Source organism: Pteropus medius, unplaced genomic scaffold (genome assembly GCF_902729225.1).
Source record: "Pteropus medius unplaced genomic scaffold, Ma_sr-lr_union100, whole genome shotgun sequence".
In the NCBI taxonomy this organism is placed as follows: domain Eukaryota; kingdom Metazoa; phylum Chordata; class Mammalia; order Chiroptera; family Pteropodidae; genus Pteropus; species Pteropus medius.
The window spans coordinates 23,712,021-23,728,185 of NW_024351073.1; the positions used below are offsets into that span (position 1 = coordinate 23,712,021).

Here is a 16,165-nt window from a genome sequence, read left to right on the forward strand (position 1 = left end):
AAAGGGGACACGTTACGAGGCAGCTGTTGACTGGCCCTGGTGCTGCAGCAAACCCATTAACCCGGACCGCAGATACACGGGCGGATCTGAACGGCACATGGGCTAACATATCTGTTTCACGTATTATAACACAAAAGAGGCATGTTGTATAAAACCCGTGCAGATTCGGGGCAGACACACTCCCGTGCCTCGTCTGACCAAACCAGGGGGCACGTACTCAGCCGATTCATTCTGAGTGAGCCAACGACGATGACTTCGGCGTATACGATTTTTGCATCTAAAACCTTTATAAAGCTGTTTGCGAAATTATGTAACAGGATCGTTTCCATATGACTAAGCACATACGCAAAACACACCTAGTCGGTGAATGTTTACTTCATAACCAGTTAAACAAGTGGGATTTCCAATTTATAGCTCTTTTCATATTTATTCTTGCCGTGTTAAATTAAGTCACTTTCCTACAGAGCTAACCTATTTATGAGAAGAGCAGGTCCGTTGCTAAAGCTTTGTTTCTAGAACAAACTGGGAGTAGAAGGAAATGATATAGAAGACTCTGGACCTCATCCGTCTACACCGAGTTCTGACAAAGCCACGGTGAACCATCAGGATGAGGAACACGGGAACTCATAGGAGATGAAGGATTTGGGGTGGCAGGAGCATCCACCGCAGCAGGCTGCAAGGAGCTGTGTGAACCTCATTTATAGGAATGCTATGTTTTCCTGCAGATGGTCAGAGAAAACCAGATTAAAAACCTGGATTTTATGGTAACTTGTGTAAAGCTTTCATGACGAGAGTATCATGTTAAAATGTTTTCCCTCAGTCACAGAATATGTTTTCTCCTTACGTGTTTATTATGTGTTTCCAGAAAGTCAAAGACACCTGTGCTAAACGCTGCACTCAACGCGGAGACACGCCTTGCATTCTTCAGCTGGTGATTTGCAGGAAAACTGCGTTCATTAAAGTTAACACAGGTGTACGATCAAAAGAGGACTTTGCTTATTCTTTGCAACTTGGAGGAATTCCAAAGTGAAAACGATTTACTGCAAGGAATAATTAACCTGTCACCTGAGAAGCCCTGCTGGCTCGGGCCTCTTTCCCAGACACGGACGCACACTGCACAAAAGACAATGAACTTGTATCTTCCTGACCGGTCAGGCGAGAGGTGTCCGGCCCACGCACATCCCCTCCCTGCCCAGGAGAAGAGCAGAGACCCGGAATATTAAAGTCCGTAGGCATCTTAGATCTTGTGAATGACCTGAGATTTCATCTAAAAACTTATTTGTTTTATAAACAAGAAAACTATTTCTAACAGGAGACTCTGCCACAATGTCAGCGAAACTGACTCAGGACCCCGGCTCGCTCGCCCACGCCTGGTCGGCGATCAGCCTGGGGTCAAGTCCAGGTGAGAGCCTTTTACGGCAGAGACGCCATGACTCTCACTGTGGGACACCCATGGACACCTTGGCTGTGAACTGGGGTGCATGCCTGTGCATTCAGACAGGAACTCTGGGACGGAGGCAGAGGCGAGGCGCTCCCCACACGCTGCCCAGATCCAGCAGAATCCGGGTCTCGTATGCAACGAGAAAAATGTGCTCGATGTGGCAGAATCTCTATGACAATAAAACCCCGAGACTGAAGGTGTGAGGGCGGTGGGCTCCATCTGAGGAGCTGGGAGGCGACAATGCGAGGCCACATCCTGCGAGGTCCCCTCTACGCTGTGGAACATTTTTAGTCTTCTAGAAAAAGATAAACAGGGCTCGGCTCCACTCAGCATCGCTCAAGTTCACAGTGGCCAAAGACGCGTTTTGCTCTTTTTATTCCGAGTGTGCTTCCCACCCAGATGGTAAAGGCAGCCTGTCTGCTCCATTTTTAAATCAGCCCATTCCATGAGCACTCCTTACTCCCTCTGCTTACAAACCAGAAAGGCAAATAATCGTTCAATTGACAAGCAACTCATTGAATTACACAAAGAATATTTTAAAAGCTTTGTCTCCAAGAGAAAGCAGTAAAAACACAAATCCATAGAAGGATTAGATTAAGGAAAACAAAGCAGGTCGTTTGCATTTACTTTTCTGAGAGAAAAATAAGCTGCTGTTTTCAAAGATAGAATACCTGCTCTTCTTCTAGAAGAATCAGCCCCACGATCGCAATGTTGATGTTTCCTCCTATCGTCCCATCCTTGAACAAAGCAGACACCTGAAAAAGACAAGCAGCCCACGTCGGGACCATGTATGACACCGTTTTCCCCCAAGGCCCCAGTCAGCCTGGAGTCCTGGCGCTGAAGGACACCTGTGTCCTCCAACTCTGGTTACGTAGCAACGTCGCGTCTCTTACACTGCCAGACGGACAGGTGTAGGAATCTCCGCCGACCACGCACACCCACTGTTAGACCCTTGTCGCTGGTGCCTGGGAGGGAACCTCTTCTCAAACGCCAGTGGCAGGACGACGAGGTCTCAGAACTGGCAAGTGTTCTCCTTAGAACAGGAGGGTTTTTAGTCACGGCGATGGCCACAGGCTAGTCTTCCCCAAGCTCCTGGCAAGGGATTCCGGAAGAAGAAGAGAAATGCGCGGGGAGAGACCAGGAGGATCCCAGAAAAAGAAGGGAACGTGGGAATGAAATGATCAAAGCAAGAGGCAAACATTAGAGGTGACGCCTGCAGATGTAGAGGTGAGCGTGGCACTTCGGGGCCGTGACAGCTGACAGTGTGGGCTGCGGTGGGGAGCTGGCCTCTCCCGGCTCCACCCTCGAGGTGTAGAAGCATCAGAAAAGCTCTATGGACTAGAGGCGACACTGTCGTCCTCAGCCTCATGGACGTGCCGTGGTAGGGTGCTCGGTGTCACCGTCTCCCTCAGTGCCCTGGGAGGCCATAAACCACAGGGTCGGTCCCAAAAACGACGCGACCCGCCATAATCACGTGGCAAACGGAAGCGTGAAACGCATGTGGGGTGCTCTTTTTTTTATCGAGGTAGAACGTAAAATATACATGTGAAATACTGTCATCGCATCTAATTTTTAAAACACATTTTGGTGGCCCAAGATTTTACCTTCTGTTATCTGGATGTCACTTAGGCGAAGTGGGATTTAGATGCCTGTCACCACTCTGCCATAATCACTACAGCTGCTAATCTGGGACACAGACATTTCATCTGAGAGGACATTCTAAAGGTTGTGCTCTACCTCTGTTTTGTAGATAAAGTAATGTAAATGCAATATGTGGACATAAATATTGCTAAAAATGAGCCGTTTCTATATAACCATCCATAATCACACATATAATGGTGATAAACAGATCTCTTGCACTAAAATGTCTCATCATCCTCTTATGGATTTCTGGTAACTAATGACATCAGTACATCAAAACATGTCACCGGTGTACGGAGAGGGTCAAATTATTTATCCTCCCTTAATTTATTCTCTGAAGTTCTGAAAACGGCTCTTTGGACGGGAGCACAGTAAAACGGAAGGAGTTATCGCAGATGGACTATTTCAAGGTAGGAGACGTAAATCCATAGCAAAGAGAAGGGCATGAACCACGTGCGAGCGCACGCACACACGCACACTCACGCGCACACACTCACGCGCACACGCACGCGCACGCGCACACGCAGCCCGCTGGGCGTGACGGCACGTGTGGCCGCGCGAGTGGGGACGCTCACCATGTTGAGGATCGTCAGCACGTAGGTGGTGACGTTTTCGCGGCCGTGGTTCAGCAGCATCTGCGTGTCGACCACGACCAGCGTCTCCACGTGCAGCTCCTCATTCCCGCGGGGCTTTAGGACAGCGCGCTTGCTGCGCGGGCCGGGCTGGTACTCGTCGGGCAAGACGAACAGGTCCTCCGCGGGGGGCTTGGGCATGTCTACGGCGAGCAAGCGAGAGCAAACTCACCACCCAGACCGGCCCTGGGACCCCGGACGGCGAAACGAAATTTCAAAAGGAATGTTCGTGACACGAGCCGGAGAACCCTTAACACTCTGCGACGCGCAACTCGTGTTAAGGCGAAACACACATTTAAGAAAAGTCCACGCAGTGCGGTGTCACGGAGATCGCCGCGAGAATCACCTGCGCGGAATGTCGTCCTGATCTACAACGAGAGAGGGTCGTTTGGGTCGAAGGACTAGCCAGCCTCCAGAAGCACAACGTCCAAAGACTGGAGCCCAAGGCTTCGTGGCACCAACTCTGCCAAAGAGTATGACAAAGCGACCAACGGTGCCGACGCGCGCGAGACAGCGCTGGCTTTCGCCGGTCCCTGATTCGCAGACTGGGAGGGACCCGACAGGTCGTGAAGCTGGTCCCATGTCTGCAGCACGACCGGTTCGTCTGCGGCGGTCGAGGCGGTTTCACTAACTGCTCTGGACGCGTGCCCCTCGCCGCAGAGCCGGCTTTCCTAGAAAGCACCATAAATCCTGACCTAATCTAATTAGAAGACAAAACACACTCCGTCCCCTTGAAGCAAGCCTTTTAAAAATAGTTCTGGCGTTTATCATCAGTAAGTTTTAACTTCGTTAAAAGCGTTCTGGTTTAGTGATGCCTCAGAGAAGGCGGTGAGCAGTGCTGTAGGTGGAAACAGACTTCGAAACGCCCACGTTATTCACATCCCGAGACTGTTCCATCCCTACTTACGGACCACGCTGCTCGAAGATGCTATTTCATTTGACTGGCACCCACACCAAATGCATTTTCTCTCTCTTTGCTAAAATACCTCACTCTTAAATGTTCCTTTTGGAGGAGAGTAGCTGCCCCAGCTAACGTTTGGTAAGTACACACTATGCACCGTCACACTGATGTAATTCGCACAGACGTGGACTCTGCCCTAAGAGCTGTCTCTTTGTGACTTATTCGGTCTCCACAGCCGCCCTGCATAGGGACGAGGCCGTGGGGGCTCAGGCAGGAACGGAACCTGCTCATGGTCCCCGCCTCGAAAGGGCTGGACGTGGTGTGTGGTGCCAGGACTTCGGCCGCAGCCTCCACCGGCGGACGCATGTGCGTAAGAGGACAGCGACACGGCACGGGGCACGGCGTCTGCTCGGGCCCCGCCCACGGGAACGGGCAGAAGCTCCGGGGCGGGCCCCTCACTGGCGGGGGCTCTGACACTGCAAACCACTGGCTCCTCAATCTGGCAACTGCAGCTTCTTCCTTAAATCTCAGTCCCAGCTCCAAACCCATCGGCAGCGCCTGCGGCCAGGAGCACCGATGATTCCTGAGCCTGAGCTTGACGGTCACTACTGATTTCAAGCAAATCGGTGGACCTTTGTTTGCGTTTTCTACAGAATATGCAAAAATTCCCTCGTTTTCTGACCCAGAGACTCTCATGGGGAGAACTCGGTCACTCTGTCACTGAACCTGAAGGCCAGGATTCCCCCAGGGCGTCCAACATGGAAATACTCATGCACAAACAGCGGGGTCCTGAGAGGTGAATGCTTTGGCCTGGAGGTAATGAGTGTCGATTCTGCTAGTCACGTGGCCCCCAACCACCCAGGGACCCAGGGGAACAGAACCGCCACGTGCCTCACAGGGAGGGCGCAGAAGTAGCGGGCAAAACGAACGGCACCACATCGATACCAATGTTTCCACTGGCAAGCGGCAATCTACGGCCCTTTTCTTTCTAGTTTTATTATAAAAACAACAGCTACCTTTTTTCTCATTTTCCAAATGCAAAACTTACTGTACACTTCAGTTGTCCTTCTTAAATAACTTCCTCCCATCAACCATCCCGAGGGCTGAGACCTAGAACACCTGTGCAGGTAACGCACACATGCACACACTCACACACGCGCACACGTGAGCACACGCAGCCACACCTAACACAATAGATTTACTGCCCAGCATGCACAGCTGTGCCTGAGCTGCCCCCGGCCTGAATGACTCCGATCACTGCCAGGGAAGGATGAAAGGGTTCTATTTATTTCTGAGATGTCAGAACTGCTGGGCGTCCTCAGTGCTATGCGACATTTGCCTCAGACCTGTCATGGCCTGTTGATAAAGGCTTGGTGATAAACTGTAGGTAAATTATGTCATGCATAGACTACCTTTTGATGTGGCAGGTCAAGCATATAACTATGTGTGGAGATAAATTACTTCGGCAGGAAAACTATGTGGGCTTTAATAAATCTCGACCTCGAAAATATAGAATTACTGCGTAGACATGCCAGAGCGCCTTTGAAGATGGGCGGTGTGTCATTTAATCTGTTCAGGGAACAGATCTTTAAAAAAACGAAAACATCGACCATAATCTGTCCATCCATCACGGAGTTTTATACTGAACATACAGACAATGGGCATTCCTTGAAATCATCACTTGAATTCAGCCAGGCCAGTCAATCAATGTCATCTTGGGGGTGACATTGAAAGAGAAATATCCATCGGCTTACGTAAACGTCAGAATCGTTAAAGACACAAAGAGACGTGCCCTTACGTACATTTTTTGCGTCTTCCACAGAAATGCTGCTTCTGCGGGCGCCTGGGGTTCCAGCCGCCGTGCGGGTGTCGTTTCTCGTGGTAGAAAACGTGGCTCCTCTCCAGCTCTCGCTGCCTCTGGACCATCACCGCCTGGCGTCCCGCCGGGGCCCGCGGTTCTGCGGACCTCTTGTACAGGATGTGAGAGGGACGGCCGCCCCCGGCAGAGTCGCCCAGCTCCTCTGCTAGGTGTGAAGGCAGTGGCTTTAAGAAGTAATCCGCCTCTTGCGTTCGTATCATACCCGACTGCAAAAACGGGAGGAAGGAAGCAAACACAGTTACATTTCCGACTGGAGGCGCGGCCAGCAGTGCAAGCGTTACCCTCTCGTGTCTGCTTGCGAGCACGCCACGTCCTCCGGTGAGAGTTCACGTTCAAGCGTTCGCACGCCCGGGGAGAGAGTTACACACGGGAAAGGCCGAGTCTGCGCTCGTGCCGTCTGCGCCCTTTCGGGAAGGCGTGTCGGGATGGCCCACGCCTCGACTCCAGCGACAGAGAGAGAGAGAACACACGACATACCAACGGCGGTTAACTTAGACCGAAGAACGGGGAGGAAGGCACACACCTGTACCACCTGTCGCAGGTGCGCCTGCGACTCGGAGCCCCGGCGTGAGCCTCGCCGTGGTCTGAGTCTCGCTTGGTCGGGACGCAGCGTGCATCCGTGTCCCCCCAGAAGACCCGCGTGTCGGGCTGGGCTGTCCTGCGTGAGCTGGTCCTTGTGCGCTGCACGCCGGCGGGCACGAAGAAGCCCTTCCCAGGTCTTGGGAAAGGGCAGATACAAGTCGTGGGAACAGCAAGGTTGGGGCTGGGGGATTTAAAAGGGGAGGCCAGGTTTGCTGTACATGCAGAGATTCAGCACCGTCCCGGTGTTCCCACGGGGCGGGAGAGGGGGACCTGGTAAATGATCTAGGGAGCCAGCAGCAGCACCGTGGGGGGCAGGCCTCCGGCACCATGGGGGGGGGCCTCCAGGGCCCACATTCCAGCCCCAGCGGACAGGGAAACACTTGGGGGTTTCGCTCTGGGTCATGTGGAGGCGGTGGCCTCTTGCTCCAGGCCCCACGCGAGCGGCCTGGGAAGCTTTCTGGCCTGGCCTCCGAGAACTCTAGCGGCTGAAGGAGAACACGGCAGCTCTCTGAAGTTTGCAGTCGTAGGAAGGAGCGGAAAGCGCGGGGCTGAACCGACGGCTGCGGCCGGCTGCGTTTCATTCGTCCTCTTTGCATTTAATCCGGCCCAGGGGTCATGTGATCCGCCATCGCTGTGTCCGGCCCAGTGAAATACCACGACGCCAAGCCCTTCCACACTATTCTGAGTAGTTCGAGTGTTAAACAAAATCATTTTTTCTTTACAAAACCTTTACTGACACACAAACAATTCCGTGCTTAGCAGACCACAGGCCTGGGTTGCACGAATCAAAAAATAAAATGGAAATTAGGAAGGAACTGATAAATGCCCAACCATGGAGACTGTTTGTCCCGTGATGTAACAGATCCCCACTGAACCGGTTCCAAGCTTGTCTCAGGTGACACCATGAGCGCTTTTCAAGACAGCTGGCTGTCAGTCAACACCGTGAAAACCTGATCAGGCTCATTTAGAGAAATAGGCCTTTCGATTCCCTTTTAATTCCATTTTATACTCTTCTCCTTTGCCTTTTCTCCAAAAGTGTGATTGGTTTTGGGAATATTCTACTCATCCTAGTCTTGTTAGTGATGTCTCATCAACACGAGACGATTTCAATGCTTACGGAACTGTCGTAACCTGCTTTTTAGTTCCTTATGGCCTCAGGGTCGACTATGAACCTGATCTGTGGACAGCCCATCGCTTGCTAAGTGCCCGAGATCTTGATGTGAGTCTTGATGCATGATCATTCGAAAATCAAAATCAGCCAAAGTGCCTAAGAAGCTTAACCAACCAAAAGGTCCCCCTTCCCCAGAGGCTGCATCTGATTCCTGTTACTCCCGTCTGTATGGCACTTGGCTTGGGCGCTGGACTTCCTCAACCCTCCTGTCTTCAAGGACAGTTGGGGATGATGTGCTGGTCTCAGCAATCACCCATCACCCCAATCCAAAATCAGTCAGGGCTTCAACGTTCAGTCATTTGCTCAGGTCTAAACCTGGTCCCAGGTCACATTGCTGTTGCTCGTTGAGTTTCAAAAGGCTAACGTTTTGACACCTGACCCATTGAAAAGGTTTCTCATCCAAGTTAAACACTGTATCTTATTCATTATGATGTCATTCACATCATCGTCACCTGTCAAAGAGGACCGTGTCCAGGCTTCTCACATACTTGGTTCCGCCTCAGGGCTATGAGGTCAGATCTGTCACACCTGTTGCCACCTGGCGGGGGTGGGGTGGGCGGGTGGAGCACAGGAAAGGCAGGTGGGGCTGGAGGCAAGGGAAGCAGGATTGTGAAAGGGTCCGCATGAGGTTGGCTGGGGAGTTGACACCCAAGGGTGTGTCTTCCAAGGAGCTGGCTTTTTCTGGGCCTTTTTCCATGTGCATGACTTAGACTCATCCTCTTTGTTAAATGCTGCCTGGATCTTGTGCCCTGGGCAGACCGGGCCAGCGTAGCGACTAGCGGAGAAGAATAAGCCCGACGTGGGTGAAGCGCCAGTGCTGGGGCCATGTCACGATCGGCCACGCTCGGAGCAGAGCCACGATGTAGGGACTAGTAGCTGCCTGTTTGTAGGGAAGGAGAGCGCGGCTGGAACACCCACACGTCCATCGGCTGCTGAGTGGCACCTAAACGTGGCACCTGCTCACGATGGAACGCCAATCCGCAGCGACGGCCGTGCTCACGACGCGCTCGTGAACGTGCCTCGATGCAAAGCGCCACGACGAGCGAAAGACGCCGGAAGCAGAGGCCTCGCGTCGCACGGTTTCGACTCTACCGAACGCCCCGAAAGGGCGAAGCCGCAGAGGCCGGAAGCGGAGCGTGGTCTCGGGCCGGGGCGGGGAGCAGCGGGGCTGCCGCTGGGAGGCGGGGCGGTGGCGACGGTCTGAACACGGATCGTGGGATGGCCACACAACCGGACCCTTACTAAAACGTCACTGGATCGTGCACTGAAATTGGCGAGCTTCGCTACGTAAATCACAGGTCAGTGAAGCATTAAGAGGTGAAGCAGAGGCTCCGGGGACAAGAACACGCAGCCAGGACGCGGCCAGGTCGCCAGGCTTCCCGCGCCCGCCCCCTCCGCGCCGCGATGCCTCCTGGGACGCAGTCACTGGGAGACGCGCCCTTGGAAACCACGGCCCGACGAACATCGCGGCATCGAGTCCAAGGCCAGCCGAAGGTCGAGAGAGCACAGAGGTGAATGACAAGGCCAGCTGGGCGTTGTTTGTGGAGTCTGCCGCCCTCGGAACACCCAGCCAGGATTCTCAAAACCTCCTCTCCTGAGAACCGTCTGCGCAGCTCAGAGGTCCATCCCCTCCCCCCGCTCCCCCAGGTGACCTGACTCAGCAGGTCTGGGGGGCGGGGAGTGGTTTTGTGACAAGGTGTTGCTTTAATAAGTTTCACAAAGGCAGGGCCGAGGCACACTACGGCGTGTGTCCCTGAGGACCACGGGCCTCACTCCCTGCGTCCTCTCGCTTCCCGGCCCTGCGCCCAGGACGCAGGACAGACACGGCCCAGTGGTTTGTCAACATCTAGCGCACCTCGGCTGGACTTGCGAGGACGCCATTAGACTTGGCATAAAGCCTGTTATAATTAGGTTTCCTTATTTTCGAACAGTGGAATGGTGACGTTAGACACTAATATTTTCTGATGGTAAATGAATAAATATCAAAACTATGCAAAGTACAACTCTCCATTAAGTTCGCTGGACCAGACCGAAAATTGGGCCCAATATTGGCTTTCCTAGCATAGGGCCTGAAAATGGTCGTTTATACCGACCTTGTGTGGGCTACATATGACCTTCTAGGCAGTTCTTTTAAACACCGTTACCCCGGATACCAGATCTGAGCACTCACCAATCCCAGTGCAGGTTACATATGACAGGTAAACGCTCGTGTGCTTGTCAGAGACCCGAGGGGACTGTGAAGGTGTCACCTGTCCAGTTTCCAGGCTGCCAGCTCACACTGCGTAACCAGTACACAGCGTGGCACAGTCACAGTGGTTCTTTTCAGGATGCCTTCCGAACGAGCGTTTGCCAAGAATCTATGAGGCAAACACCATCTTCTCCGTATGGCACAATTAGTCCATGAGAATCAAGGAGGTTCCAAACCATGGCATCACGAGGGGACAGCTCACTCCAGAAAACGTGGGCAGGGCCATCGCTTCCAGAGGAACAGAAAATGAAGCAAACCAAGAAAACAAAACCACAATACGTAAGCAGGTCTGTTCCGCTGCGTGACTCACGGCTAGTTTCTCTGAGCCACCACGTGGCAGTCAGCTGCCACCTTTGGCACCCAGTGAGGAAATGACTCCGTCGCCCCGGGGCTCAGGGACAGCAGCTCCTGATAAGCTCGGGCTCGGCTTCGACCTCCTCTCCTATGACCCTGAGTGGCAAACGGCCAGGGGACCCATGCCCATGCACTGTCCCGTGCTGACTGCTGCACTGCTAACTGTCCCCTGTGTGGCTTCTAATTTCAGTTCTCTCAACCAGCACATATCCCAAAGGGTGGAGGGCGGATGCCGACCCAATTTCTCCCGTCTGCGCTCGGTAAGTGTCTGCCGACTTTGCTTCTGGTCCTGTCGGAGCCAGCACCTTCTGTAAGAGCTCGGCGGAGGGTCTAGGGACCCACGGTTCAGTCTGCCCGGCACACGCTGTGGAATTTTTGGTACATTTTTTAGGACAGGTTTATCCTCAGAGTTTCTCAAACAGACTGTCTCTAACTCTTCCCTTGGGACAAGGAAATGAAACCTCAGGTGGAGGGAGGGGATCCCCAACTGCCTTAAACACTGTGTTATCCAGTGACCCCGTGACGGCCGTCAGCCCATCGGCCCCTGGCATTTTCATACACACAAACGGTGACCGCAGAAGCCTGAGCCTCGGCCCCCAAGGAACCCGCTCTGCTGCAGGTTGCAGCCGGCACGCTGGAGCCCGCGGGCACGTCCCATGCGGGCACTGAAATCCCACATCGAGCTCTGCAGAAACGTAAGATATTCCTCAAGTGTTCTGAGTAACGTGCAGGTAAGAGCCTGAAACTCCGCAGGTGGCCAACGGACAAGAACTCAATTTCCCCGGTCAGATCAAAGACCTGGTATTTACAGCGACGTTATTCATGCTCGGCTACCTCTCCCCATAAACCCAGCAGATGGAAAAGATTCTGCAGGGGAGTGTTTCGAAATCCGTGTGTGTGAGTAGTTGTGAGTGTGCGTGTGTAGCTCATCGGCACGAACGATTCCTGACCGATTATACCATTTTCTTCACGAAGGAAATAAAAAAGTACCCAGCAGTCCCCGAGGTCTGCCTGCTGCCGACTCTCTACGTGCCTTCGGACTCAGCCACACGACGGAAAAACGATGCTGTTAGAAACATTGCTGACAAGTCCGCAAGAAAGGCACAGCGTCCGCTGCTGAGGACTGGGCTGAATGAGGGGACCCGGCCAGTATTTGATTGGGAATTTCTGTGGCCTTGATTAGTTTTGGATAAAAAAATGCTTTAAACAGATGCTGTGTGTCTGTCTGTCTTTCTGGCCTTTTATCATTCAATTATGTAATCATGTGAGCTGATACCCTCTAGAGCTATAAACATAGAGCTATAAAAGCCCCCCCACCCCCAATTTTCTGGAGGAATCTTGGCTTTCCGAGTGAAGTTGCACAGAATTATTGCACAGTTGTCCCATCAAAGCGACAAAAGCAAAGCTTTTGCACATCTGAGCTCCTCTTCCGCTGACAAGATCCGACGTTGCCCGACCAGTCGACTTGACTCCACGGGTACGGACGGAGGACGCAGCTGCCAGGACCCGTGGTGCTGCGTGGAAGATGCGTCGCATTCTGAGATCCAGCGGGTGTGGCCGGGAATCTGGGCTTGGTCCGTTTGTTAGACAGGAGCTTCTGGCAGCTAACCGAATCTCTTATCCTCATTCCTCTTACCCAAAATGGGAACGGAAACTCTTCTTGTGTCGTTAATAGAATAAAATGCAATAGTAAAGCACACGGCAAATCCGCTTGCAAGAGCGCCTGGCCTGGCGTATAGCCAGGGCCCATTCTAATATCGAGGTCTTTCCCTATTAGTAATGGACACAGTTTCATATTTTACTTGAAACTGTTCAAATGAAAAGTACTGGCCATGCTTTTACATACACGTTTCCGTGATAAAGAAGCATCGTTCACCCTATGTGTGTTTTATGATAACCAAACATGGCACAGAGATTGCAAGGAGGCCTTTTCCAAACGACGACACATTGGTACTTGGCGACATTGAGCATTAGAAGAATTTTACGTTTCGAATTTTTCCCCCAAACTCTGGTGTAAGAGTTGGAGGGACACGATGGGCGGTTAAAAGAGGAGGGACGTGAAGCCGTCGCAGCACCCCCTCCCCCACTGTCCGGGTCCGAGCCACAGAACCACCATCGACGAAACGGGTCAGAGACTAAGGATGCGCTTCCTTTTCCCACGACAGAACAATGTTACAGAGGCTACGCTTCTGGGAAAGAGCTGTACCGACGAACTGGGCGAAGATTAGTCACAGGAAAAAAAATAAAACACAGTAGAAAGAACGTGTGACTGGCAAGTGAATTCAAACATTACAGGAACTTGGAAAGTCCGATCGTCCTAAAAGGAAATCTCCATCCGGTACCCGACGAAGCCCGATGGGATGGCCGTCAGTCTCCTCTCACACATCTTTGCCTGTAGGTTTGGCCACATATAACAGTGCGTGATCTAGCATGCTTACGATGCGGCAGCTTTCCCCGCGTGTGTATCACACACACGAGAGCTGCGTCACGGCCCCTCCGCTGCACGACAGAGCCTGGGGCGGGCCGCGCCTCCGACACGGGGCAAGGAAATGGCTGAAATCAGAGAAAGGAGAAGGTGGTTGGGGTGACTCTGAAAGTAAGATCGCACGGGAACGGCCTCATGGAAGTCTCCAAATCGAATCCGCTTCAAATTGCATGGGATGAGAGCGAAATCTAAACTGTGAATGACTGACTGCCTGGTGAGAGGGGTAACTTGCAAACTGTACAATGGAACATGACACGATGTCAGAATATAAGTAATATGCTTGGCCGTCATAGCTGAGGACGGGTGATGGCTGGAATGGATGTTAATGCCCGACTTTATCATAGTGTACATCATGCTTTTATTATGGTGTGTATATATACACAACAATGCACACAATTTATAAGCATGTATGTGACCGAGGGTGCCATTCAAAAATTTAAAGTTATGGGCTTTTAAGGCATTTTCTCATTTAAATTGTAATCTGTGAGACTGTCAAATTATTCTCACTAATGTATTTCACGTTTTAAGATATAAGTGCAAAAAGCATTTCAAAGACCGTACGTCCCCTTATATAAATAGGGATAAAGGGGTCCCGGGAGAGTCAGCCACTGGTGAGTCTAGAAGCTGGATTTGTCCCTTCTCGGCCACCGGTGCATGTGTGGGACTCAGGCCTGACATGAAGCTGGGGTTCTGTTTTAAGTTTTGCCGTTTTAGGTCAGTGTAAGGAGTATTTTCACTACTTTAAGTAAATGTGAACTTCTCACGATCCCGTCAGTATTTGGAACCAAAACGCAGAGAAGACCACTGTTCCGTGCAGTCCCCGTGCCGACAGCCTGGGGTCGCGGGCATTCTGACACTTTAGACTTTTCCCGCTTCGATACGTGGGTGTTAATTCTCCTAAAAACTTCGTAAACCGAGGGGCTGTAGTCTGGCATTCAGCAGAGCACGTGCATTACTATACATTTTCAGAGGCCTAATCAGGGGAAATTTGGAAAGGCTGGGGACCAGGAGCTCGATTTTATTACGAGGCATCAGCTCATAAGCAGCTCCCCAGTGGACAGCGTGCTGGGTTACTGGAGGCAGAAATAGGAAATTATGATTGATATTAGACCCCAAAAAAGCTTTCGAGTGGTAAACATAGAGTTACATTATGTATCGAAGCGCAATATTAGAACTTCATAATAATGACACTGAATGGTGAAGAACAGGCAACTTTATCTTACTGACCGTCTTAAGGAACACGTGGCGAGTTACGCTCACGGCCTGTTTACACGGCGCAGGCCTCACGGACGGAGCATCTACGATCTCCTCTCACAAGTCTACTACTCACGCGTCAACCGGAGATGGAGCGGTGCCATGCAAGGTGCTAGCTCCCCTTTCGGCCTCTTATTCCATGGCCCATCTCTCTTTATTACCTAATGATGACCTGCAAAGGGAATAGTCTACCCCCCTCCCCCGCCCCGCTCCAGTTAGAGAGCATCTCTGCGCGTACGACAAGGCGCGCAGCGTGGGTGGCTGCTGCTGGAGATGCAGAGGCAAATGTCAGCCATCTGGGCCCTGTCCTCGTCGACGACACCTTGTTAAGCGTAGCGTAACCCCCCAGGTGCTGGAAGGAGATGACTTTCTTTCAAATGGGTGGGCACAAGCAATGGTTCTCAAAGACGCGTGAACGACACTCTCGCATTTTAAATTGCCTGTTCAAATGATATGTCCATCTCTGATCCCACGTGCTTTCAATAAATCACCAAAAGGCTGCAGCGTAATGAAAACATACTCTAAACTTAGGCCCCTCTGGTCTGCGGGCTTCTCTGAGGCCTGTGGAACTCAGCACTGAACCTGCATTACGACGCGAGTGGTTACTTTCCAGTTAGATCCGTGTCCACGTTTCACAGCTTGGGAGTGGGGGGCGGGGGCAGGAGGAGAACAAATCCTTGCTCCGCTTCACTGTGACCCGAGCCCTGTGCTAAGGTCTTTTACACATGCATGCGGCCTCGCTCAACCCTCACACAGCCACACGGGGCCGGTGTCACTTACGAATCCGGGAGAGGCAAGTGTGCGATGGTGGGTCACCTGGCTAGCGAGAGACGTTCAATGCGTACAAGCCTCGTCTGGCTCCGAAGGCCCTTTTAATCTCCACAGCCCCTAAATTACACGCTTGCTGGCCAGCGTGGCGCTGGATTTCTAGAAAAACAATTGCTTAATATGTAATTTACCTTAACTACTGAAACGAAGTAAATATGGAACAGCTTTCTTATGAGATAATTGCATTTCCTTTCTGAAAGTTAGTCTAGGATAAATTCGCTGCCTTGGTTTTCGCGAAGGATCGAGGGTTGTGAGAACACCTTTCTGCGGAAATCTCGGTGGGGAACAGGGAATCCACCCTTGTCATGACCTTGATCACTGAAGGAAGTGTACGTCCAAGAACGGAGACACAGCAATTACGTCTCCGTTCGTGCCGTAAGGTAGAAATGGCTAAGCGATGGATAGATGCCATTTAGTTCAAAAGCCATTTCTTGAATCATACTTTGTATAAATCACATCATATGCTGTCACCCAAGTATATTTCAACATTTGTTATTAACGATTTGTTTAGAGATTCTGTCATTGAAAAAAATTTACTTATGCGGTTAGGACCGGAAAAGCACTGACTTACAGACGGGCCTCCTGAGGCCACGTGGCCGTGAGCAGCACCCAGGCAGTTCTCTCCCTCGCTGGGAAAACTCGCCCCATGGGCCTCGACCGACAGGCTCGGGACCGTGTGGCAATGGTCTGGAAACGCTTGCTTTCCAGCCTCAGCTCACACAGGGCTGGCCACATCGCTGCTGCCATTG

The 16,165-nt window shown here is 51.9% G+C and overlaps 1 protein-coding gene across 1 annotated transcript in view; it reads right to left on the reverse strand.

Annotated features, from left to right (window-relative positions):
- Positions 1 to 16,165, reverse strand: part of ADAMTS16 (ADAM metallopeptidase with thrombospondin type 1 motif 16) — a 104,658-nt gene that overhangs the window by 77,919 nt on the left and 10,574 nt on the right. Inside the window, exons 4-6 of the mRNA XM_039842536.1 lie at positions 6,418 to 6,700; positions 3,658 to 3,857; positions 2,113 to 2,196 (exon numbers count right to left, since the gene is read on the reverse strand). Coding sequence (XP_039698470.1) covers positions 2,113 to 2,196; positions 3,658 to 3,857; positions 6,418 to 6,700 — 567 coding nt within the window. The remainder of the gene's footprint in view (positions 1 to 2,112; positions 2,197 to 3,657; positions 3,858 to 6,417; positions 6,701 to 16,165) is intronic.